This window comes from Lissotriton helveticus, chromosome 9 (assembly GCF_964261635.1).
Source record: "Lissotriton helveticus chromosome 9, aLisHel1.1, whole genome shotgun sequence".
NCBI lineage: Eukaryota > Metazoa > Chordata > Amphibia > Caudata > Salamandridae > Lissotriton > Lissotriton helveticus.
Window position 1 is genome coordinate 93,086,482 of NC_136070.1, and position 26,070 is coordinate 93,112,551.

The window sequence follows — 26,070 nt, forward strand, 5'->3', positions numbered from 1 at the left end:
AATTTCAAATGCCCAAAACTGCATCCAAGTAGTAAAATATAATTAAAATTTGGCCCTGGAGAAAAGGCCACAATTAATCTGTGAGATATTCCACATTCACACATAACCTATGTTGCCAAAAATGGATCTGGAAGGGGTCTTCCTTCTCTGACTGTCCATGTGCCTCCCTCTTCTTCGTTTGCTCAGGTATTATCTTTTCTCTCAGTGGTAGGAAGAAGTTTGGCACCCTAACCTCTATAGCCTCCACACCTGCAGTTTGAGGGGAGACTTGTTTCTTCTGGACATTGGTCCGGTTTTGTTTCTTGCACTAAGAAGAATGTTGACCTCCCATGCCCCCCTCAAGTCCTATTTATCTGATGTGTTACGGTTTGCACTTTTCTTGGCCAGTCATTGCTTTGCTGTGGGTACCATTCAAGGATGTCTGTTGGCCCATTCAGCTTTTCTTTGTTTGGTGGGAAAAGCTGTGTTCAAGTCTTTTATCAATATGCATTTTCTGAAGGACTTCACACTTTTCTTTCACTTTGCTCCCTTTTTAACGCCTCAGTGGGACTTTAACCTGTTTCTTACCTTCCTGAAGGGTTCTCCCTGAGAACCTACATGCACTTTCCTTTTGTGACTGATTGCCTTGAACAAATACTATTCTTGATTATCATTACCTTGGCACAGAGTATTACATAACTGCAGACAACTTTTGTTCATTCCATTTTATTAATTTATTCTAGGAGATATTAGTTGTTCAAACTAAGGCTTTCTTCTTGCTGAAGGTGGGTACCCCGTATCACGTAGGTCTGTGCATCACTTTGATATTCTACCTGCCACAAAGAAGAGGAAAGTTTTCATTGCCCACATCCTTGCAGGGCCATCTTTTTTAATATTTAGGACCAGCTGGTTCCAAGAAAGGTGAGTGGATTCCGAAACAGATCATTTCCAGCTAGATCGTGCTATGCACCAAAGTCTGCTGTGCTGTTGCCAACTATGAGCCTGCTGAGGGCATCATGCTCCATTCCCCCAGAACAAAGGCCATTTCTTTAGCAGACCTGGGGTGCTCCAGTCCTGGATGTCTGCTGGGCTGCAATATGCACTTCGGTCCATACCTTTACCAGGAATGATTGCTTGAACACAGACATCTGTGAGATGGCTCTATTGCCAAATCTGTTTCAGGACTTTTTGGTCTAACCATCTTCTCAGCACCCTCTGAGTACCAGTTGTGTACTGATTCACTGGGCGAGAAATCTGCAGGTAGAAGAAACCACGAGAGGGACAAGTTACTTACTTTTGGTAACAATCTGTTAGTAACATGTGTGGCTCTTAACACCTGTGCTCTGCATACTCTTGCCATCTAGTGTTGGCCTCCGATGTCTTCAAGTTGTTTTTCTTTGAAGAAGTTATTCGAGTTGCGAGATGTGGTGTGACTCTTCCCTTAGTGGGCAATGCGCCTGGCCACCGATTCCATCATAATTTGTTTTTTTTCCCACCATCTGGTAGCAATGTACACTGATTGAGCTCGTAGTGTTTTCAACAAGTTTTTTGGGTCTACACGTTTAGTTTGCGGCACCAAGGCATTGAAAAAACCTGTTAGCTCGTCAGCTACATTGTTGCGCTTCATTACTAGAGGGTTCCATAAGATGGGCAATCAACGCCTTGGATGCTGGGGGACTCCCTCCACCCTTCAGAACTGTACGACCTCCTTCAATAACCGTTTCCACACTGCTCCTGGTGCAACTCTGACTATCTGTAGTCGCGTCATCTTGACATCTGTAACGTGGGCCTTTCATCCAACCACTATTACGCCCTCAGCATATTCTGCCTCGCTTTATGCTTGAAGATGCCCCATAGTTACCGAAAGGAAAGATACTGGGCACATCACAAGGTGAGCCAACAGACATCCTCTGAGACCACTGACATTTTCAGAGAAAAGGACCCTTGCTGCGTCGAAGGTGAGGAGGCCTGCCCTTCCAGCCAGCCCATGTAAAGCATAGTCCGAAAAAAGTTCCCTCATGGGAAGTAGAACTTAGAGCAGACACTGAAAACTACACGAAGGGCTGTTAGTATGCCACCAGACTATGAGACCATACCACAAAGCCAGGACCTTACAGAAAGGCCAACACCGGGGTAGAACATTGCTCCATCACAAGTTTGGCATCGAGCCAAAGCATATCACAAGAGACTGTGCCTCCCTCACATGTCCCGCCTCTTTTGGGCTCCTGTTAATACATGTGGATCAAGTCTCTGGCCAAGGGCTTTTGCCGCTACACATGTCGCCAAGCCCCACCTACACTAAGGCATCAGGCCTCCATGCTCACACTCCAAGTCGGCAGAGAAGACACACCAATGTTGACTCTGAAAGCTTTGTTGACAGCTGAATCTAAGAAATCTGGGTTTCCAATCTTTCAGAGACTTCAGAAGGTGCTCAACATCGGACAAAAACATCTTTTTATCCATATCATCACTGGAAAGATCTCAACAAAACCCCCTCCACCTCAGCCATCAGAGACCCTACCTTGTAAAATAATTCTTCTCTTTGAGGGAAGCCCCTCTTTAAAGGCCCCTCCATAACTGGCACCTAAGAAACAGAAGTAAAGGGACACCAGACGGTTTCCTTATATTCCACCTCTACCACCAGCTCCACCTTCTCCTCCAGGCTCACGTACACCACCTCTGCCTCGACTAGAATCACCGAGGAGTATCAACACCTTTTCAGACCCAGGCAGCCCATACAATCCCATAAGATTAGCCCTCAGATCCAGGACCCACAAACGAGCCCGGGGATGATTATAACGTCAGGCGAACCCGACTTAGACCATTACACAGATGATACCATGGCCTGTCATGAGGTCAAACAGAAATCTGTGGCATGTCTCAAAGTAGATATGTATGTCATAGAGGACTTCCTTGTGGAAGCCCTTTCCAAATCGGAGCGTACAGTGCAGTTTCTGGTTCCAGTGGGAGGAGATGTAGGATTTCATCAAACAGCTCCCAGAGGAATACAAGAAAAGGGGTGAGTGGATAGTGTCCGTGGGCAAGACTGTCATGAACGCCAACTTATGTTGGGCACTTGATGACTTGGGCACAGACTCCAGAGGCATTAACTCCAGTGTACTCCCCAGTAGCATTTCCTCAGCCTCCAGTTTAATGGGGATCATCTCTCGCGTCTATTGGTAGATGAGATGCTTGAGAAAATGGAGAAGACAAAGATTGCAATGTCTGTGGATGGCCTTCAAAGTCCAATTTCTAGAGATTGCTTTAGAAAACATCAACCTAGGGAAAGAGCCAATCCCACTTCACCCACTCAGCCACAGTCCTATCAACTACAGCAGCAGACCATCTATCAGCAGGGTGATGGGGCTACACCAGGCATATGTAGAGACTATAGGAAAACAGGCTTTTGCAAGTTTGACTGCTTTTTCTGCCACAATTTGCTGCTGACTTATGACTCTGAAAGTGCACTGGAGCCCGCTAACCAGGCCCCAGTGCCAGTGCTCTCTCCCTTAACATAATGTAGCAAATTGGTACTCTCAATTGGCAAGGACTTTAATCCCCCTATAAGTCCCTAGTAAAGTGGTGCTATGGCTACACATGGCATGCACTATATTTGCCACCCTGTGTGACCAAGTAAACAGATGACAGCAGGCTTTCAATTGCAGACTGCAGGAACAGTGCAAACTGCTCTAACTCTACTTTGCCCTCACCATCAATAGCCGGGTCAAAGCACTATCTTTAATATATGTCAGTCACCCCTAAGGTAGGCCCCCTAAACCCAGGGTGCAGTATATTAAAGGTGTGGATATATAAATGCAAGTTTATATGATCCTATAGTAGCCCTTTCCATTAAGGACTACTATAAGTGATAAGTGGGCTGGCACCCGGGCACCTCCGAGATCGCTAGATCGCTAGCTCCATTATGGTACTGGAGAATATGGTAATGTTTAGAATCAACCAAGAAGCTGGTTGGCTCTTGTATATACAATACCAAAGTAAGGAATAGTGTGCACAGAGTCCCGTGGATCCCCAAAGGTAAGCAGTGGTAAAAGTAGATAATACCTTACTTTCTATTTGTGGTAGGGTGAATGAGCATAAGGCTTTATCCGAGGGTAGTGTTAAGCATTTATTGTACACACTCAGGCAGGAAATGATATCACACACTCTTAGACTGAACTCGGGCCTGTTTGTTTGTATAAAAATATTTAGTTGTATTTTATTTCTAGAACTAAACCAGGCCTGGTACAGGTAAGTGAAATAATACTTTGCAGTAATAATACAGTTGAATGCAGTTGTATGTAATTGATTTAGATACATGTAGGTCAATTATTCAGATACTGTTGAAATTACTTTTCAGCTACTTTTCAGTTACTGTAGGATTACTTTTTATATTACATTTTATGTTACTTTTTCTACTCAGTGTGATATGCCTAGATATTACACTGGGACATTCCCTAAATAAAAGGTGAGTAAATCAGTTTTTGTAAATATACAGTTTCTTATGTTTTCATACAATTACTCGACTCCACACTTCCTAGAAAAGCAGTCAATGCAATCCTATTGGAGGAAATTAAGTTATTTGTTTACAGTTAAGTACATGCTTTTGGGAGTTGGGTTTATGGGGTTATAAGAAGGGTTCCCCCAGGCTCCAGGATGCACTCTCAAAGCACCCTCAGCAGCACTAAGGCAGCCGGGTGCTGAGTGCTGAGGCCCAGTGTTATCTAATAAGGGGCCTCCGGTTGGTGGCTGCTCGCAAGCAGGCCACAAGGTTGTGGGAGCAAGCTCCTGGACTTAAGCTCAGGAAAAGGGGGTTCAAGTTGGCACATAAAGTGTACTGACAGCGGCACAGGGGCGGCCGGGTGCAGGGTGCTGTTTTGGCGTCGGGTGCCCAGTTGTTTCTAATGGGGATTCTCCAGTTACAGCAAACCCTGCAGGCTCGGGGACGAAGATCTTCCGGAGGCGATCACTGGTTGGAGTGGTAAGTTGGGATGTTATGGGATGCTGGTACACTGTTGGTTAGGCCACCCAAGGCCATGGGGCATCTGGTGCAGGGGTCTTTTGGTGTCGGGTTGTCCTTACCGGCTTCTGTTGCAGTCAGTGTGGATCCTCCTGAAAGGGGCTGCAGGCGTTGGTTGAAGACTTGAGGTAGGTCAGGGATCACCAGATCCCAGGTCAGGATCCCAGAGGAGACCACCTCACGGTGTTGTGCCACTCGAACCCATGCCGTGGGCATCTGGTGCAGAGTGGTGCAGACTCACGGATTTGGACGGAGCCAGAGTCTGTTTGGTGAGCAAATCCGGTGCTCACGGGAGACAGTCTGGTTGGGGAAGGCAGGGTAGATCCTCCGGGTTCTTGGGGGGGTGGGGGGGGGTGTGCTGGCAGCAGGGCTCACCGGGATTATGCTGGAGCAGGTAGCGGTTGGACAGGGAGGTAGGGCTGGGGCCAAGTCAGTTGGTGTCCTACTCTTTTTCCTTCAGCGCAGCTCTTCAGTGCTTTTTCTTTTTGTTTCTTCTTGTCTGAGAAGACACCGCCTATTATGCCCCTCTACATTATGGAGGGGGGGGGGGCATAAGCCTCTCTCTGGTTGGCAAGCCTTTGAAGCTTCCCCTTTGTGGACCCTGCCCACCCTGGGGGAAGAGACTTGGTACCTTGACCTAGGATGTGCTTTGTTTCAGGTCCCTGAGAGCAGCAGGCTCTCATCCCAGGGGTCCAGAAACATGTCTGGTGGTGGCAGCTGGCCAGCAGCCACTCAGTCAGGACACTAGAGTCAGATCGTTCTTCAGGGGACATCTCTAAGATTCCGTCTGAGTGCATTTTTCATTAAATCCCACACTGTCTTCAGTGTGGGTTTAATGTGCTGAGAAGTTTGATATCAAACTTCCCAGATTTCATTAAAGCCATTATGGTGCTGTGGAGTTCATAATGACAAACTCCCAGACCATATACTCTTTATGGCTTTACTGCACTTACAATGTCTAAGAATGGACTTAGACTGTGTAGGAGTACAGGGCTCGCACACCTGTACCCTCACCGGTGGTATAATGCACCCAGCTAAAAGGGTTGCATATCTATGATATGGCAGTGGATTGTAGGCATGGCACACAGAGATGTGTTCCATGGCGACTCTTTATTTTGCTCTGCAACAAAACACTCCACCTGCAGTAACAGTGTGTGGGTGTAAAAGTACAGGGCCTCTAAGTGTGCCCTTAGATTCCTTCTCTGGTCACAGTGTCCTTGGTACCCATGGTACCTTTTACAAGGGACTTGTATGTGGCCAGAGAGTTGCCAATTTGGGTGTGCAACAGTACAGATTTAGGGAAAGAACATAGGCCATGGGTACCTTGTTGGCAGGAACCCAGGGCTTCCTTAGTTAAAGAGCATCAACATCAGGCAAAAAGTGGAGGGCAACCATGCAAAAAAGGGCACTTTCCTACAACATGCCTCGCCTCAACCCTGACATGATTCCAATGTCGGGTATGATGTGACATGCACCCAGGTGGCTACCTTTGTGGTTGCCCACCTGATTGCCCCAGCCTTTCCTGTGCCCTTGCTGGCACCCTGCAGCTGCTACTGCCAAGACAGGAATCTGACGTCCTGTCAGGCAGTGTGAACACTCACAGGAGTCCGAAACAATCTGTTTGAGGCATGTGCGCTGTAGATACACATGCTTTGCATACTCCTGGCATCTAGTGTTGGGTTCAGATGTTTGAAAGTTGTTTTTCTTCGAAGAAGTCTTTTCCATTCACGAGGTAAGGCGAGTCCTCCTTTTGGTGTTAATGCGCATGGGCATCGACTCCGTTGTTAGATTGTTTTCCTTCCGCCTTCGGGTTCGGGAGTGTATTGCAGCTCTCCAATTCAAGACCGTTAATCGGGATCCTTTTGGTGCACAATTCACTTCCCCTCGTCAGTATTGTTTTCGATTGCGTTTCCACCTTCTGCGTGTCGAAAATATCTGAAAACTTTAATTCTCCACTCAGGAAACTCTAACGCGGCCTTCAGGACTAGCTCGTTTTCCTCTATCTACTTCCACTAGAAGATCCATCAACGAGTCGTCTGCCGATGGAATGGATGCCATTTCAATTCTGTCCTCTGTGCCATTTCAAATACAATGGAACAGATGCCATTTCAATTCTGTCCTCTGGCCATTCCATTCCGGGCACCGACTTTCATAAGGTCTGTAATCTCTGTCTTTCCCCGCAGCTTAAAGAGGAAGACTGCAACGCTTGTCGATCGTCCCAATCCAAAAAGACTATATGGGACCGTCATGCTCGGCGAAGAGACATGCAGCGACAGATTATCGGGGCCACCTCCGATATCTTCAGAGAAGATATCATCCAAGAGGAGATGGAAGCGTTTGGCCACGGAAGAGGAAGATGCTTTCTCCATCCAGGACTCCGACTCTGAGTTGGAGATCAATCTAGAGTCCCATGACGTTTCAGCTGGAAAGGATGCCGTGAGTAACAAAGCTCCTTTGCCCACCAAACCTGCTCCAACCAAACAAAAGGTTATTGGGTTACCACTGCCGCTAGGCCATGGTAGGCTCTGAGACTCTGATTCCAACGCCCTGCATTCTGGCTCGGCACAGAAACAGCAAGTCAAGCCTTTGGGCTCGGGCTTAAATCGAGATGATACCCCTTAGATTCTGAAACATTCGGGCTCCAAAGATAAAAAAGACAGATCCAGCTAGGCACCGAAACATAAAGACGCTTCTTTAAGCCAACCGGGATCGTCACCCAAAAGTTCTCCTTCCGTAATTTGGGGATTTCCACAAATAGACCTCAGTGCCACAGCAGAGAACTCATAATGCCCAGACTTCGTCTCCAAGTTCCCACACCCTCTATCCAAAGGCAATGCCCTATGGATCAACTGGTCAAGGATATTTGCTTACGCTTTTCCACCTCTCCCTCTCCTTCCATTTCTGGTTCGAAAACTCAGGCAAACATCCCTCACACTGGTTCTGATTAGTCCCACGTGGGCTTGTCAACCATGGTTAACCACACTATTAGAACTCCATGGAGAAATCAGACATCCAAACACAAAGGAACTCAACCTAGCAATTTGGATCCTCAAGTCATAAAATTTGGATACTTAAACCTACCACTAGATTGTAAGACAATTCTTAAGGAAGCAACAAGACTCACCATTAGGGCATGTTATGAAGCAAAGTGTAAAAGATTTTTTCATATATGGTAATAACACAATCCGCTGGATGCATCTATACAAAATATTATTTGTTATCTTTTGCATTGATAGCGAGTTGGCTTAGTCTACACATCCATTCGACTACACCTTGCAGCATATGTTCAAAACAGACAACATTTATCCTTAGTCAAAGTTCTAGTCTTTATGGAAGGCCTCAAAAGAATAATACCACCCAGGGTACCACCTGCACCTGTCTGGAACCTTAACGTTGTTCTCACCAGGCTTATGGGTCCACCTTTTGAACCTTTACAAAATTGTTCATTACAATTTCTTTCATGGAAAGTTGCCTTTCTAATTGCTACTTTTTGTTGCCTTTTTCTCCACCTCATGAAGGAAATCCAAATTCTAAATCCAGTATGTCTCAGTGGATTGTTAAATGTATTCAGTCTTGCTATGTTAAATCTCAAAGAATTTTAACTATATCTCCTAGAGCACATTCTGCTTACAAAATAGCTATTACCTTTTTAGGCAACATTCCCATAGTTGACATATGTAAGGTAGCTACATGGTCTACACCACACACATTTACCAAACTTTGTTGTGTGGATGTATTAGCACGTCAGCAATCTAATGTAGGACAAGCAGTGCTAAAAACACTTTTTCAAAAACTGCAACACCCACTAGTTAGCCACCGCTTTGGTAGAATACTGCTATACAGTCTATGCACAGCATGTATTTCTACAGCACACATGCCTCAAACAGATTGTCACTTACCCTATAAGCATCTGTTCTTGGCATGTAGAGCTGTAGATTCACATGCGCCCTCCCTTCTCCCCAGACACCTGTGGTTATTGCAGCTCCTATTCTTCACATTATATACTCATGGACATCTCTATTCTATACTTACTTACTCCATTCTCACCCTCTTGCGAGAAAACAATCTAATAATGGAGTCGATGCCCATGTGCGCTATCACCAAAAGGAAGAGTCACCTTACCTCGTGACTGGAAATTGCAGTTGCATGTCTACAGAGATTGTATGTATCATTTTGGAAACGCGCACCAAAATCCATTCATGCAGGCAGCTGAAATATGTTTCTTGAGTGGTGCGTGTTAGAAGGTCTGAACCCTTTTCAGTTCTTACTTATTAATGTTCTATATTTTGCATCTCTTGTCAAGCAGGGCTTGGCATTGACTATAAAAGGTTGCTTGCTTGGCTAGTCCACTTTCATGTGTCTCCCTGTCAAGCTATCTTCGTGTTATCACTAGTCCATGTCTTCTGAAAAGTTCAATCTGTATTCTTCCTCCCATATATCTATAATCTCTCAGTGGGGTTTAAATCCTGTTTTAGTGGTTCATAACTTATTCCCATTTGAGCCAACCCTCAGTTGTTTGGTTTGACCTCTATCTTTGAAAACTGCCTTCTTAGTATCCGTGTAGGGTAGGTGAAGGCCAATCGCCCTCAGTTCGACAATTATACATGGATTTCTACCATCCATCTTCATTTTTCTTTGTGCTTCCTCATTCGAGCAAGGTGGAGGAGCGGTTTCTTAGCCTGAACTGGAGGCGTGCTGTGTCTCACTACTTAGACTTCACACAAGCTCTTTGTGGACTTCACCAGAGTCCGTAGGGGGCAACGCAGTGACCGAGGGCAGGCAAGTGCAACCAAGCACCAAATTTCACGTTATTGAAACCATTTTCTTATGGCTATAATTTCGACCTTGGGGTCAGTAAACTTTAGTCCCACTTGTTCTAGTTACCCTTCTCTGTATTATACCCAGTTAAATTAGTTCTTTAAACCTACCGTTCATTCCTAAAACAAGTGGTATCTGCCTTTCATATGGGCCAGTCCATCTCTCTTGCATCCTTCTTCCCTCTTCTTCATCCCTTCAAGGAAGAGACGAGACTGCTTAGACTGGATGCCATGTGTCTGTTTTCTTATTACTACATGCGACTCATTAGATGAGTGGTTCTTTGTAGACTTCACTGGAGCAAAGGGACTATGCTGGAGCAAAGAAGAGCAAGGGTTGCTTGCAGGGTGATTTTTATGTTGGGTTATACTCTCTATAAAGATCTGCTTGGCCTTGGCCAAGAAACCATCTCTGACTGACATTCATGTTCAAGCCACAAAGTGCATGGCTGTTTCTTCTTCTCTAACCAGTGGTATCCCATTGGCTGACATTTGTCATGAATCCAATTGGTCCTCCTTGCAAACATTTGTGTAGCGTTATTGCCTCACAGCTCCAGCGCACTGTGCTGGATACTTCTTCAGGTCTGTGTTGCATAACTTCTTGGTTAGTTGGCACTAGTCAGTCCCACCTCCTGGAGGATATTCCTTTGGGACTCATTGATAAGTTGAGAAATCTTCAAGAAAGTTGTCAGGAACCAATGCTTGTGCACCAGTTTGCGCCTTAAAAGTTCTGAGGTCTCATCCTTGGCAAGCGAAGTCACTGCTGAAGCCTCATGGGGCCACATTTTTGTGACCCCACCTACTTTTTACAATAGTTCAATAAAGTGCATTAAAACTGAGGAATACATGCATTTATTTAAGTCACTGTTATACGGCCAGGGCAGTCTCCCCTAAAACCCACCTACTGTAGTAAACATTCACACCCCAGATCTTACCCACCCAACAGAATATCTATCACTCTTCTGTGTGTGGGTTTGTGGGGGAGGGGGTGTATCTTTCCTGTAACACTATCCTGCCGTTTTGTCTGCAGTGACATACTGTAGTATGTCAGGTCTCCAAACCTGCTTGCTTACACTATGCAAAAATACACATTCACTACAGTATGACTAAAGAGCTTAAACTGCTGTTGAATTTATAGTGAGGCAGTGCTGTGTGACAATACATAAGTGCAGAGTTCATCATAATTAAGTTTTAAGGTAGAAAACATGAGTTGGCTACACACAGTGGCTGCTGTTTCCGGATGGGCCCATAATGTTATGAATATACTTCCTTCTCCTTTCTAAGGTATGGACGGGTCAACTATGTGTTGGCTCGAAGGCTGGAGCTTCTTCGTGAGGTTGGGCGGCTGCAAGAGAGTCTTGGCGTCCCAGGGGATGTTTCGTACACTTGTGAGACCGCTGGCCACTTCTTCTTATATCAGGTAATGTATTGATGACATGTCTGTGAACACCCAGCTTTGAACTTCGAGATGGTAGGAAGTAAAATGGCAGTGGTGGCTCGTTAATATTGGGAAAAAAGTGCTGCGCTGATGATGTCATACTTTTCAATCCGCTTAAAAAAACCTCTAGACTTCCCTTCCTGATGCTATTATGGAAGCTGGTCACAGAAAAGAGTGGCATTTGTAGATGTGACGAATTTCAAGGCTGCTCTCTGAGGCAAATGTGAAGATAGAGTTAATTTGCTATGTGCAAGGAAGCCTTTTAGAGAAAAAATAATTACAGATTAATTTTAGTTTGACTTGCAATGAAAGTTTCCACTGTGCAGGTTTACCCCTGTGGTGGCCATGTAACTGCATGAGTAAAGACAGATTGAAAAACCTAGAGCCAGGGGTTGAAAACAGTGTCTGGCTTCTGCTTCCCACCCATGCTCTCACCCATCCCCCAAATTTAAAGATAGATCATTAAGCATTGCATTGATGTTAAGTAGGTGAGAGAAAGAGCTTCTCATCAAGTGGCTGAATTGCACATCGTGAAACCTGAAACACTGTTGTCAGTCCGGGCTCCCTTCTTGACCAAATTGTTATTTTAGGCAATTATTTTATTTCACCATGCTTAATTTTTTTCATTATCACTCTTGAGAGCGTGTTCAAATACATGAGTTCAGAACTTGTGCTGTACAAAAATGTCTCTTGTCTTTACTACACAATGTTGCTCCATGTATAATAACTTATGCCACATTTAGGCTGCACGTGACAACTGACTTGTCTCTTGGTTTACTTCTGGCATCATTGTTGGTGGGTAGGAAGGGGCATGAATATATTTTTTTAAAGTACCACATCTAATAAATTCCTCAGTGTACTGATATAATCTAAAATACTAAGGTGACACGCTTCCCTTTGTTATAGAGATACCCATGCTTGAACTTTGAAGAGACTTTATCATATTTCTACATGATATTTCATGCCCAATTTACATGTCAAACAGTTTTATGGCGATTCAAACCAGGCCAAAGCATTGGCTCAGCTCTGCATTGGCCCCACCTTTTAGTTTGTTGACTTACCCACCTTTACTTAATAATACTTGGAAGTTTGAGTTCTCATTTGGTCATATTTGCAGCAATACAAGGTAAGTCGTGATCAAAGATTGTAGTAGCACCTGGATATGATTCAGAAATCTAATACATAGAGAAACTGTTCTAAAAACACAGTCTTGCCACTATTTTTGGAAAGTTTTCTTCGGGATGGTGAACCACAATCAGTCCTAAGGAGTAAAGATCTTTCCTGTCACACCATGAAAGTATTGTAATATTTCCTTAGTGTATCTACAGAATCTCTGGATTTCAAACCAATTTGTGTGGAAATTGTGCTAAAAAATGTGACATTTGTAGCCATATTTCAGCATTTTGTAGGTTTTTATAAGGGGGGTTTAGAGCACCCTCCTTTCTAACCCTTTGAGAGGAAATTGTAGTTTCTTTCTTTCCTCGCTGTTAGTGTCGAGGCAGATATTTACTCCCCACCACTTCCAAAGTTCACCAAATACCACTTGTAGGAAAGGTGGATCTGCTTTGATGGTCTACCCCACTTTTTGCTGGTGTCAGTATGTGTTTGACTAGTCTGACTGGGATCCTGCTAATCAGTAACCCAGTCACAGTGCTTCCTCCCTAATTGACTCTGATCAGTATTGTTGTACCTCCCAATTGGCTACGGGTATACCCTTGTTAGTCCCTAATTTATGGTACTGAGGTACCCAGGGCATAGTTACACCATGGGTCTGCCATGGGCTGCAGCATGTGTTGTGCCATCTATGAAAGACCCCTTAAACTGTGACTATAGACCTAACTCAAACAGGCATGCAGCCTGTTTGAGTTGGTTCTAGCACCCCTCACAACTGATATCTGAGGTCACTACCCTTAAAACCTATAAGTCACCCCTCCGGCAGGACTTTCAGTCCTGACGGCAAGATGCTTGGTTATATATTTGAGGGTGTACCTGCATGATCAGGACACCCCTACAAATACCAAAGCCGATTCTCCAGGCTTTGTAAGTGCTGTCAGCCATTTTAATAAATATAGTGGACATCAGTCATTACAAAATCTCTACCTATATAGTGGCTGCACCGAACCCGGTCATATTTGGTATCAAACATGTTGGAATCATGCCCCAAGACAGATTCCAGTGTTAGAAGTATGATCCCTTGTACTAGGGAGCTCTGTTAGTGTACCCTCATGTACTTCTGGTTACAGCCTTTCAGGGTCTGGCAGCAAGCTAGTGCTGCTACCGACCACAGACACAATTCTGCTCTCCTGCTGCTGAGCCAAGCTCGAGCAGGGTGAAGGTAGAACATTAGGTTTCCTGTTTCAGGGAGGTGTGACCACCCCCCTGACAAGACTTAATGTATTGGGCTGGGGTGGGGGCACTTGCCAGCGCCACCAGACTGCTTGAAGGGCAGATTTGGTGTCCTCCTTGCATACTCCAGTTGGAATAAGTTCTGTGAGCCCTTGGCTCCTGCTGTGGCGCGAAACTAGACCCTTTGGGATGGTCCCCTGAGTAGTTCCAACCCTTTTCCTAGGGTACTTAAGGTCTAACCTATGGGTGGCTCTTCAGATTCGTCGTGGGACAAGACTCAAACCTGAAGCCATGTCCTTCTTCGACCGTATGGACACTTTAACTTTGCTGTACTTCGCCTGGAACTGAGAAGAAAACAAGTTACTTACCTGTACCTTTGGTTCTCCAGTATTGGTAACTTTCATAGATTCCCAAAGCTTGTATCATTCCCCGTCGTCGGGATGGGAGTCTCGGTAACCAAAATAACATAGCAGTAGATTCAAAAGAGAAAGAAAAGGGCCTAGGCCCCATTCCCTTTTGTAGCATATCCACCTCTTTTTGCAAAAGAGACCAGAGTAAAGCAACAACCAATCAGATCAGCCTCACCCTATAGAACCCTCCTGAGAGAACCTCAGAGCCTCAGATGTTTGTAGCCATTGTGTAACAGTATAACCAAAACGTGCTGAGGGCTGAGCTTTCCCAGAGGAGGAGGGTGGGCGCTTGGGAATCTTCGAAAGTTACAAATACTGGAGAACCAAAGTTACAGGTAACTTGTTTTCTTCCTCCAGTATTGGAACTTTCAAAGATTCCCAAAGCTTGTATCAGAGTAGCTAGCAGTCCGCAGCACATTTTGCCTCCTCATTGACATTACCTTCTTTCTTTTCTCTCTATATATATTTTTTTTCTTTTTAACATGCAACTAAAACATTAACCACAATATCATAATATTAAAACATACAGCAAAATGTGCTAATAATAATAAAGAAAGGAAGGATGAAAGGGGAAGCTCACCACTCAATGAAAGAGGTTCCTCAGGACTGCCTGGCCTACAGCTGTGTCTTCTTGTGCCAAGGTTTCCAGGCAGTAATGTCTTGTGAAGGTGTGCACGCTGCTCCAAGTTGCAGCTCTGCAGATATCTTTAATCTGGACTCCTGCAAAGAGGGCCGTAGACGCAGCCATGGGTCTTGTAGAGTGTGCTCTAACTCTGCCGTCCAGAGGCTTGCCCGCTGCTGAATGACAGAACCGTATAGCGCTGGATACCCACCAAGCAATCCCCTGTTTGGAGAGGGATAAGCCTTTGCGGGGAGTAATGAATAATTGAGAAGATTTTCTAAAGCCTTTAGTACGGTTCAGATAGAATTTCAAGCATCTTTGCACATCCAGAGAATGGAGTGCCGTCTCCGCCGGCGAAGAAGGTTGAGGAAAGAAAGCCTTAAGAATCACCGGCTCATTTAAATGAAAGTCTGAAGGAACCCTAGGTATGAACTTTGGATTAGTCTTTAGAATTACTGTATTCCTTTTGAATTGGAGGAAAGGTTCTTGGATTGTTAGAGCTTGAAGCTCACCAGTTCTCCTTGCCGAAGTGAGAGCTAGAAGGAGAGCCAACTTCCACAAGAGGAATTTCATAACTTCTCGATGAATCGGTTCACAGGGATGTTTCATGAGCTGGGAAAGCACCAAATTCAGATGCCATGTAGGAGGCGGAGGCCTCACTGGAGGAAAAACCCTAAAAAGGCCTTTGAGAAATTGCTTGATAATCCTGGCTGACCAAAGGGAAGGTCCAGATGCAGCGAGATACTGCCGCCAAATAAACGTTTATGGATGAGTGAGCCAGCCCTGCCTTAGCCCAAGACAGGAAATAAAGAAGAACCTGGTGAGGTTGAGACGAAAAAGGATCAATGTCCTCCTGCTGACACCAGATACAAAATCGTTTCCATTTCAAACGGTAAGTTTTGTTAGTTGAAGGAGATCTTGCCTGAGAGAGAACTTCCCTTATCTCTTCTGAGAGACCTAAACCAAGAAACTCTCGCTGCTTATGAGTCATGCTGATAGATGTAAGAAGCGAGGAACCGAATGCCAGACTTGGCCCTGGGACATTGTGAGAAGATCTGGAACCATTCGTAGAGGACGTGGCAAGTCAGAGAGAGGAGGTGAAGCTCTGTGAACCAAAACTGCCTCGGCCAAGCTGGAGCAATTAGGATCATCTTGCATGGTTTCGTTTTGATCTTCCTGAGAATCTTCGGTATTAACGGAATGGGAGGAAAGGTGTAATTGAATGCGCCTTACCAGGCTATTGAAAGAGCATTCCCTAGATCTCCGCTATGGTGATGCTTGCTTGCATAAAACCGGCATTTCTTGTTCTCTGGGGTGGCAAAGAGGTCTATTGATGGTTTGCACCACTCCCGGAAAATTTCCTCCAAGATAGACTGGTTCAGTTCCACTCGTGGCTGACTGACGACAGCCTGCTGAGCATGTCCGCCTTTTCGTTTTGGACCCCTGGAAGGTGTTCCGCCTGCAGTGATATCCCGTGTAGGAGCGCCCATTCCCAGATCCTCTGGGCCTCCTGCGATAACGGAAGAGATCTGGTACCCCATTCCTTGTTTATGTAATGCATTGCTGAGGTATTGTCCATGCGGACAAGAACTGCTGATCCCTGCAACCTCAGGAGGAAAGCTTGCAGCGCCAGACGAATCGCCCTGAGTTCCAGGAGGTTGATATGAAGATGGTGGTGCTGAGGCAACCAACGCCCGCTTACCTGCAAGTCCTGAAGCACCACACCCCAGCCTTCCAGTGACGCATCTGTAGTTACTACGTGAGGAGCAGGATTTAGTATGAAGGATAAACCTTGGGATACATTTTCTTCCTTCGTCCACCACAAGGCTGCTTTTTTCATTGTCCCCGTGATCACCACCTTGTCGTCGAAAGAACCGTGAACTTGTTGCCATTGCATGTCCAGCTGCTCCTGAAGTGATCGCATCCGTAACCTGCAGTGAGGTATTAGAGGAATGCACGAGGACATAACTCCTGGAAGGGACTTGTAATGGCGTACTGAAAGACACTTTCTATTTCGCAACAGATGAGCACTAGACATCAGCTTCTCTTGTCTTTCGAAGGATGGAGAAGCCCTGCCGAGAGGTATCCAGGATGGCCGCAAGGAATCGTGCTTTTGTGGACGCGCAGAGAGATGACTTCTCCTTGTTGAGAGTCAGGCCAAGATTGGTGAACAGTCTCATACATGCCTCTACTGTTTCCTCCGCTGCATGCCTGGTCGGGGCCTTCAGCAACCAATCGTCCAGGTAGGGAAGACTTGAAAATGTTGCCTCTTTAGGAAAGCCGCCACCGGCACCAGCACCTTGGTAAAGATTCTCGGGGCAGCCCGAAGTCCAAAAGGAAGAACTTTGAATTGAAAGTGGCTACTGTAAACCGTAGAAACTTCCTGTGGGATGGATGAATGGGTATGTGAAAATACGCATCTTTGAGATCGAGAGTGACACTTAAGTCCACCGAGTTGAGGAGACACAAAATATCCTGAAGCGACACCATCTGAAAGGATTGACTTATGAGATAGGTGTTTTGCTCCCGAGATCTAAAATGGGGCACAATTTCTCCAGCATCTTATTGACCAGAAAAAACCTGGAATAGAATCCTTCTCCCTTTTGAGAAAGGGGAACAGGCTCCACAGCTCCTTTGAGGAGCATCTGATGAACTTCGAGTCTGAGAAGAAGCAGATGTTTCGAAGGCATTACGGCAGGGGGCTTTGAAGGTGGAAATTGTACGAACTCCAGCGTATGGCCACTCTGGATGATGTCGAGTACCCAACGGTCTGATGTAATTTGTTCCCAGTTATGGAGGTATTGAGACACCCTGCCACCCACAGATGTTATCAGGGAAGGAGATACAGCAGGTAGAACCAGAATGCCGCTATTGCCTCTTGGTGGTGTCACATCCCTGGCGATTCTGTTTTCCTCTAGAGTTATTCCTCGAGAAAGAAGATGTCTGGCCTTGCCTTTGGTGATAAGACTGGCGATAAGATAGGGGTGTTGCACCATAAGAAAAATATCGGTGTTGTTGATATGAACCCCTGTAGGAAGTGGTACTCCTTCCCTTGGCTCCATGGAAAGGAACCTTCCTATACTGTAGAGTTCCCAGGCAGGGATCTTGCCGTTTCCGTGTCCTTTTTTATGTCCAGGAGGGCATCATCAATATGCTTGCCAAATAATGCCTCACCATCAAATGGAAGGTCCAGAATCTTGTTTTGGACCTCCGGTCAGAACCATGTTGCCCTGAACCAGCCTTGGCGATGAAGAACAGCCGCGCCTGCCAGCAAGTTGAAAGCCGGCGTGGCAATATCCATAGCACAGTCGATCACCTCCGCAGATGTAGCCGCCCCTTCCTGCAAAATCCTTTTTGCTTCTACCTTGGATTCCTGAGGTATTTGGTCCAAATATGGTGAGAGGTCGCACCACATCTGGCGGTCATATCTGCCCTGGATCACCAACGCATTAGCTGCCCTAAACACAAGGCTCGCCATAGAAGAAAACCTTTTCCCGGCATTGTCAAGGCATCTGCCTTCTTTATCTGGCGGAGTCGTCAGGGGTGCAGAAGGATTTCATGACTTTCTTTGAGCCGCCTGCGATATTACGGAATCCGGCTTCGGCTGACCTATTAAGGCTGCTGGACTATCATCAGGGGCCTTGTACTACTTATCCAGGCGTGGCAAGACTGTGATGACAGTCGCCGGGTTTTTTATTGCTTCAAACCCCTCGTCCCAGACATAACTGACAATGGGAATGGAACGAAGCATCTTCCGATAGGGCTCCTTAAAATCCTAGAGAAAGCATTCTTGAACAGAAGGCATAGGAAGCTTAAATCTGTTGGAGGCTCTTTTCATCAGTTTGTGAAATCCCCCAATGTCTGCCGGGGGCGAATCCACTGGATCCTTAGAAGGAGAAGCTGGGTCAGGGATCATGTAATCATCCCACTCCACACACTTGCCAGGTCTGTTGCCATCATCTTGATCCTCATCCGAGGAATCATCCTGTACTTCCTGAACCACAAGAGGTATACCTGGGAAGAAGGAACTGAAATCATCTCTTGGCTTGCTTCCTGCCGATGAAAGGATTGTTGGTATGAGTGCTCATGAAGGTATTCACCCTCAGAATCTGTATCCTGGCATTTTACCAAAAGTTGTGATGGGCTATGGGTTCATCTCCCTCTGAGTCATCTTCTTCCTCAAGCAACAGTGCGGGAGGCAAGGGGGTAACCCTCCTTGGAGATGTCATATCAGGCGTTATTCTCTTTAAAGAAATAGTAATCTTCTCCGTCGACGAAGATGTCGTCGACTGTACCGTCGGCGTTGGAGATGTAATCGAAACCATCGTCGACGAGGTCGTCGACGGGAGCACCGTTGAAGGTTGAATCGTCGACAAAGAGATGGGTGTCGCCGACACTGCCATCGACGACACCGTCGACACTCCCATCGTTGTCGTCGTAGTTGCTCTCGTCGTCGACGCGCCCTTCGAGACACGTTGATATGTGGAGACTTGAAGGTACCGTCGACGAGCCCGTAAACGACGTAACTTTCTTCACCTGTGTTTTGGTCGTCTTTGTCGACGGAATGAGTCTTCTGTAGCGTCGTCGATGACCTGGAACTTTTTATCAGACTTCTCAGATGTTAGAGAAGAGGGCTTTTTAAAAGGTTTAGCAGACTCCACCACTGCTGTAGCTGAAGATAGTCCTTCCCTCTCCTTTGCACCACAAGGAGATTTGCTAGGACTCCGGCTCTCAGACTCACGGGGGGGGGGTTCGTTTAGGCCTTTGAAGGGCGGTCTGTGGATGGTGAAGGGGAAGCCCTACCCCTTTTCACTGACCTTCTGGTTGAAGTTGCAGATGACGAATCTTCACTGTCAATTGACAGAGTTTCCTTCCTTGGCTTCAACTTTTGGAGCCAAGTGAGGAGACGACCCTCACGGTCTCGGAGAGTCTTTGTGGAGAAGGTGCGGCAGATCTTGCAGTCCTCTGCCTTGTAATCAGGATACAGGCAATACATGCAGTCCTTATGCCTGTCCTCCACATTTAATCTCTTATTCCCACAGGTGGAACAAGCCTTAAAAAGAGCGTTCTTCTCCTTGTCAGACATCCTAGATGAAAAACAACAAATCTGAAGAAAAAACTGCTGAAAATTAGCCAACTAGAGTTGAAGTGAGCAGAGCTCAAAGGAGACTCCCTTAGCACAACGTGCGGTAGAAAATCTGAGGCTCTGAGGTTCTCTCAGGAGGGTTCTATGGGGTGAGGCTGATCTGATTGGTTGTTGCTTTACTCTGGTCTGTTTTGCAAAAAGAGGTGGATATGCTACAAAAGGGAATGGGGCCTATGCCCTTTTCTTTATATTTTTTGATCTACTGCTATGTTATTTTGGTTCCCGAGACTCCCATCGCGATGACGGGGAATGATACAAGCTTTGGGAATCTATGAAAGTCCCAATACTGGAGGAACTCCTGCTGCTCCTGGTCTAGCTGTTCTGCATGTCTTCTTCATCTGTGTCTGTGCTCGTTTCAGGATCTTCAATAGACCTGTGGGCATCAGGGACACCCGAAGTAATCCCCCTTGGAGTGAAGTAGTTACTCCCCTGCATCTGCGGCCACCACAGCAAAGCTGACCGATCTGTTGCTCCTGACGTCCCACGGACTTCGAAAGGCTCAGCAATACAGGGGGTGGTTCTGCAACTCCCTTGAGACCTGAGCTGTCCTCTCTGCAATTTTGAACCACTGGGACCAAACTCCTATGCACTGTGTTGACTTGCCAAGACTTGTTGGTTCTGCACTCCAGAAATCTTCGGACTTCAAGAAGCTCCAGCCCCCAGCACCTCTTACTGCCAAGTACAGCAAGTACAGCGTCTATACTGCATCCTCTACACCGTGGACTTTCCTTCTTGGTGAGCTGCTTGAGGTCCTCTTGTGACTCTTGTTCCTTCGGCCTGTGGGTCCTCTGGAGGGTCTTCTCCTGCTTCAGTGGGCTCCCCTGTTTGCTTGGGGCCTGCTCTGACTTTCCTGCTTGTAGTGAGTCTCTTGGACCCTGCTGGTTCCAACATTGCTCCTTCGCTTTCCACACCTGTTGTAGATGTCAAGGCTTGTTGGTGCTCACCCCGGACACTGACCCCCCTGTGCCCCACTTCCAACGTGGGACAGCTAATGCACGGCTCCTGTTCTTCCTCAGCGTCGTCACAGCTACATTGACAAAGTCACCATCATCACTTCTGAACTGTCTGTCATTGGTGGGCATTGCTCTTCCATGCCGCTTGGTCGCCTCTGAGTGGCATAGACACTGTCCCCTATGCTTCCGGGTTCTTCACTTCCAGAAGGCACCCTTGGATTCCACCGGACTCTTGCAGTCTTCTCCAGCTGCATTTTTCCTTAAGTCACCTATTGTGGTCTATGGCGGTTTCTGACATCACTTCGCACCTATGCACCCGGCTTCCCTGGGGTAGGTATCCTTGTTCCTGGGGTATCCACGTGTGGGGTGACTCTCCAACCTTCTGTCTACCATGGGGTTTCTTCAGGGTTCACTGGGAAGGGTCCTTTTTCTCCAAAACTGCAACTTCGACTTTCCCGTTGACTTCTAATGGCCACACGGCTGTGTGTCCACTCTGCACACAGGCTCTGTTGGGGCCCTCTGTACTTACCATGGGTAGTTCCTTGTGTCCCCAGCTCCTCTGAGTCTCCTGGTCCAATTCTCGAGTTTGGATGCAGTTCACATTCCACTTTTTTAGTATATGGTTTGGTCTCCCCCTGGAGCTGACTGTATTTTGTGCCTACTTACCTGTTTACAATTGAAGTGGAGTTGTGTATTTGTGTTTAGATCTACAGATAGGCGATCTACCAATATGTTAACTAGTGTTGTGCAATAGACAGACGTATTTTTTATATATATACACTGTGTGGTTTGTTTTGTTTAACCTACACTACATGATTAGCTCTGATAAAACAAGCTGTTTAACACTCCTTCAAGATAAGCCTGAAAGCTGGTCTCCACAGCTTCCACTTAGAGAGCTTTCTAAGACCACTAAAATCACCATAAGGGTTTCCTGGATTAAAGCAAGGTGCTTCATGTTTGCCTGAGCTTCCGACGGAATGAGTGGGAGAGGCATTCCAACGGAATGAGTGGGAGAGGCAGAAAAGCGTAAGCAAATATCCCTGCCCAGTTCATCCATAGGGCATTGCCTTTGGAGGAACGGGTGTGGGAACCTGGAGGTGCAGCTTGGGCATTTTGCTTTTTGCACTGTGGAAAACAGGTCTATGTGAGGAAATCCCCATTCCTGAAAGTAGGGGAGCGGAACCTGAGGATGAAGTTCCCCACTCGTGGATTTGCTGCTACCGTCTGCTGAGAAGGTCTGCAATCTTATTGTTTACTCCTGGAAGATGCTCTTCCAGGAGATAAATCTTGTGGTGTATAGCCCAATTCCAAATTACTTGTACTAGTGTAGTGAGCGTGTGTCCCCCTGTTTTTGTATATAGTACATAGCTGAAATGTTGTCTGTGCGGAATAGGACAGCTTTGCCTATCCGGTGAATTTGAAAGGCTGCGAGCCCTAGAAACACTGTTAGTAGTTCTTGGTGATTTATATGCAGACTTTTGTGCTTTAGACTCCACAATCCTTGGATTGTGTGATCGTGTAAGTGAGCACCCCAACCAGTGAGCGATGCGTCTGCTGTTAGCACTGTCTGTGGAACAGATTTGATGAAGGGTCGTCCTTTGGATACATTGTGTGGATTCCACCACTCCAGAGAGTGATGTGTGCGGCCTTCTACCAACACTAGATCGGGCAACTAACCCGACCACTGGTTCCACTGACTTTGTACGCATTCTTGAAGGGGACGCATGTGAAGTCTGCATGGAGAGCGATCACAATGCAAGACGCCATCATTCCTAGCAGTTGCATGAAGACTGCTGGTAATGATTGGTTGTGCTGAAACTGAGTAAGAAGAGACTGAATACTGAGAATTCTGGCTGCATTGGGATAGGCTAGAGCTCTTTGAGTGTCTATGGTGACTCCCAGATAAGTCTGTGTGTTGAAAGGCTGCAGATGGGACTCAACGCATTCACTGTAAACCCTAGTAGGTGTAGTAAGTGAATTGTGGCTTGAGTGCGTTGAAGGCACTTCTGGTAAGTGCTGGCTTTGATGAGCTAGTCGTCCAGGTATGGGAATACATGGATGTGCTGCCTTCGCAGATGAGCTGCGACTACTGCCAGGCATTTGGTAAATACGCTGGGAGCAGTGGTGACCCAAACGGTAGTACTTTGAATTGGTAATGTTGACCCGCTATCGTACATCTGAGATATTTGCAATGAGCGGGGTGAATTGGAATGTGGAAATATTCGTCCTTTAAGTCTAGAGTAGAAATAAAGTCGCCCTGCTGTATGTAGAAGTGGGAGTATTTGTTGAAGTGTCACCATGTGGAAATGTTCTTACAGTATGTAGTGGTTTATTCTCTCAGGTCCAGAATAGGTCTCAAGGAGCCGTCCTGTTTGGGAATTAGAAAATACAGGGAGTACACACCTGACCCTTGATATTGTAATGGTACAGGGGCTTTTAGCAAAAGAGACTGGGATTCCTGTTTTAGTGGGTGTAAATGTTCTGGTGACGTTTTGTGAGAATGAGGTGGCATGTTTGGAGGACTGGTGGTAAGCTCCAGGCAATAACCATGTTTGGTAATTCCTAACACCCATTTGTCGGTAGTTATGGATTGCCAAATGGGGAGGAATTGTAGAAGATGTCCCCCGACAGGTGTTAAATGATCTGGGGAAGGCTAGGTAAGTCACTGCTTGTTAGGGCAATTACATGGTGTGGAACCCTCGCCCCTACCTTTGCCATTTTTCCCTTTGTATTCTCCTCTAAAGAAGCCTCTTGTGGAGGAAGATCGATTGTTGCCTATGTACGAGGCAGCATTATTGTCTGAGATTGTGGTCTTGGACCCCTCACGGTAGAAGGAGCGACGAATGGAGCCACGATTTGAAGGAGACTGTAGGGCTCCCATTGGTTTAGCTTCCTCAGTGTCTTTTTTCATTCTCTCCAAAGCCTGATCTATTTCGGGCCAGAAGAGATGCTTTTTATCAAATGAAATATTTAAGATGGATTTTTGGACTTCAGGTTTAAAACCGGAAATCCTTTTGTGCCTCCTGAGTAACACACAGTGTTAATTTCTCGAGCTGCGGTATCAGCAGCATCGAAAGCACGTCTAATAGAGGGATTGGAGATGAACTTTCCTTCTTGTACTAAATCCTGAGCTTTTGCTTTGTGCACATCTGGGAGATATTGGAGCAATTGCTTAATTTCGTCCCAATGCGCTCTTATCATACCTGCCTAATAGGGCCTGCCTGTTGGCAACGCACTAGTGATTCGCTGCCTGGTTGGCTACTCGTATACCAGAGGTGTCCAATAATTTTGACTCCTTGTCCGGAGAGGGGCATCCCCCGAGGTTTGTGTATTGGCCCGTTTAGAGGCATTAGAGACAACAAATCGGATCCTGTTTCAGTTTCGGCACCAATGACGGTGCTGGGGTTGAATGACTTTTCGGCGCGGAAGGTTTGGGTTTGAAGCAGTTTTTGATTTCGGCGTCGAGGGTTTCTTCTCCGAAGCAGTCTTCGAATTCGACCCCGAAGGTTTTGGCTCTGTGCCCGACTTTGACTGACTCAATCCCGAGCCGAAAGGCATAACGATGTGTTTTGGTGCCGAGCCGGGAGGCTTGGCATTAGAAACATCTTCTCGGTGCCAGCCGTGGCCCAAAGGTGGAGGTGGAACCGAAGCCTTTTGTTTGGTCTGAATTGGATTTTGGGGCAAGGGGTGTTCGGTACTCAAGGAACTTTGACCTCGTGGTATGTCATCTTCCATCTCTGAGTCCAATTCCGGAATTGATATATGTTCTTCCTGCTCCTCTTTGGTCCCTTGAGCATCAAATTCTTCGTGCTCGGATTCTTCACCGAAAATGTCCAGAGAATATTTGATGTTCTGGCTTTGCATTTCACGACATTGAGCCTGACCATCGCGGAGCGTTTTCTTCGATTGAAACAATCTGCACGCGTCGCAGTTCTGTTCGTTGTGCTCCGGAGATAAGCACAAGTTGCACACTTCGTGCGAGTCGGTACACGGATACTTTGCATGGCACCAAGGACAGAATTTCAATGGAGGCCGTTTCGTCGACTGCGAGGTGGAGCAACTCGGTGAGTCACAACTGCCTTCTACGAATCTTCCAATCGAAATATAAATATTCTTCAACCGATACGATAGGCGGATTAGTTGGATACGCGTACGAAACAATACCGACGTGGGTAGAATGGATTGCACACCAGGGTGAACCTGAACAACGGTTTCGAACCGGAGCGCAGCAATACACATCCGAACCCGATGGCAGAAAAAACAATCAAACAATGGAGTTGATGCCCATGGGCGCTATCACCGAAAGAAGGAGTCACCTTATCTCATGACGGAAAGACTTCTTCGAAGAAAACAACTTGCAAACATCCAGACCCAACACTAGATGGCAGGAGTATGCAAAGCATGTGAATTACAGCTGTATATGCCAAGAACAGATGCTTACTGGGTAAGTAACATTATCCTTAACTTCACTGCTGACAGTCCGCTCAAGAAATAGATACTAAAATTATTGCCAGGAAACATTTCTCATTTACGTATGCAAACAAAAGAACCCACATTCCCAGAAAATCCTAACATTTCCAGATTAAGAGGTATGTACACAATTTGAGATTTTGCCCCACGAATAAAAGCTTGTCATACTAGTAGCTATGGGTATTCCCCAGATCTAGTGTAAAGCCTGTAAGAAAGCACCTTCCTGATGGCACAACACTTTTAAAAAACAATTTTTTTTTTTTTTTTTTTAAAAACCTTTATTTTGCAGAATTGGTATACACAGCTCGTAGCCACAACCCGGAGGCCGGCAGCAGGAGTAGGAGCGAGGTTACTTGTAACACTGGTGATACACAGCCTGTAGCCGACAACCCAGGGGTCCGGCGGCACCGAAAGGAATATCATGTTCGCACCTTTGGGCATCCGCGCAAGTTTAACCGCACACTATGCGCTGTACCATGGTGGTATGAGTGTAATCCGCACCCCACTGCACACACCCCAGGTCCATTCAACCGCCTCTCGTACAGCTATGGTGACTATAAGGTTCCTAACAAACATAACTCCCAAACACCCCGTTACCCTTACTCCAGAAAACCTCCCCTCCTGCCCACTCTACCTTATCTAAAAGTGGTTCTATGCTCCGCTGTTCGCCGCCCACCTCCGTGGTGAAGTGTAGGATGGTGTGTGTGTCTAAGCTTTAGATCTTGCAACTTTTCTACTGGTTGACCAGTCTTCACTCCCATAATGAGTCATGTATCGTCTGCTTTGCCACCACTGCGTGTTGCATCCGTGATCCAAAACCGCTGCACCTTCGCGCGTCAGGTCACGGGGTCCTACCCTCACAGTGCTTCAGGGCG

At 46.3% G+C, this 26,070-nt stretch overlaps 1 protein-coding gene across 2 annotated transcripts in view; it reads left to right on the top strand.

Annotated features, from left to right (window-relative positions):
• AQR (aquarius intron-binding spliceosomal factor) overlaps nucleotides 1-26,070 on the top strand; it is a 273,023-nt gene that overhangs the window by 133,293 nt on the left and 113,660 nt on the right. For both annotated transcript variants that reach the window (XM_078659545.1, XM_078659546.1), the window contains exon 25: nucleotides 11,095-11,230. In XM_078659545.1, the coding sequence (XP_078515671.1) occupies nucleotides 11,095-11,230 (136 nt within the window). The remainder of the gene's footprint in view (nucleotides 1-11,094; nucleotides 11,231-26,070) is intronic.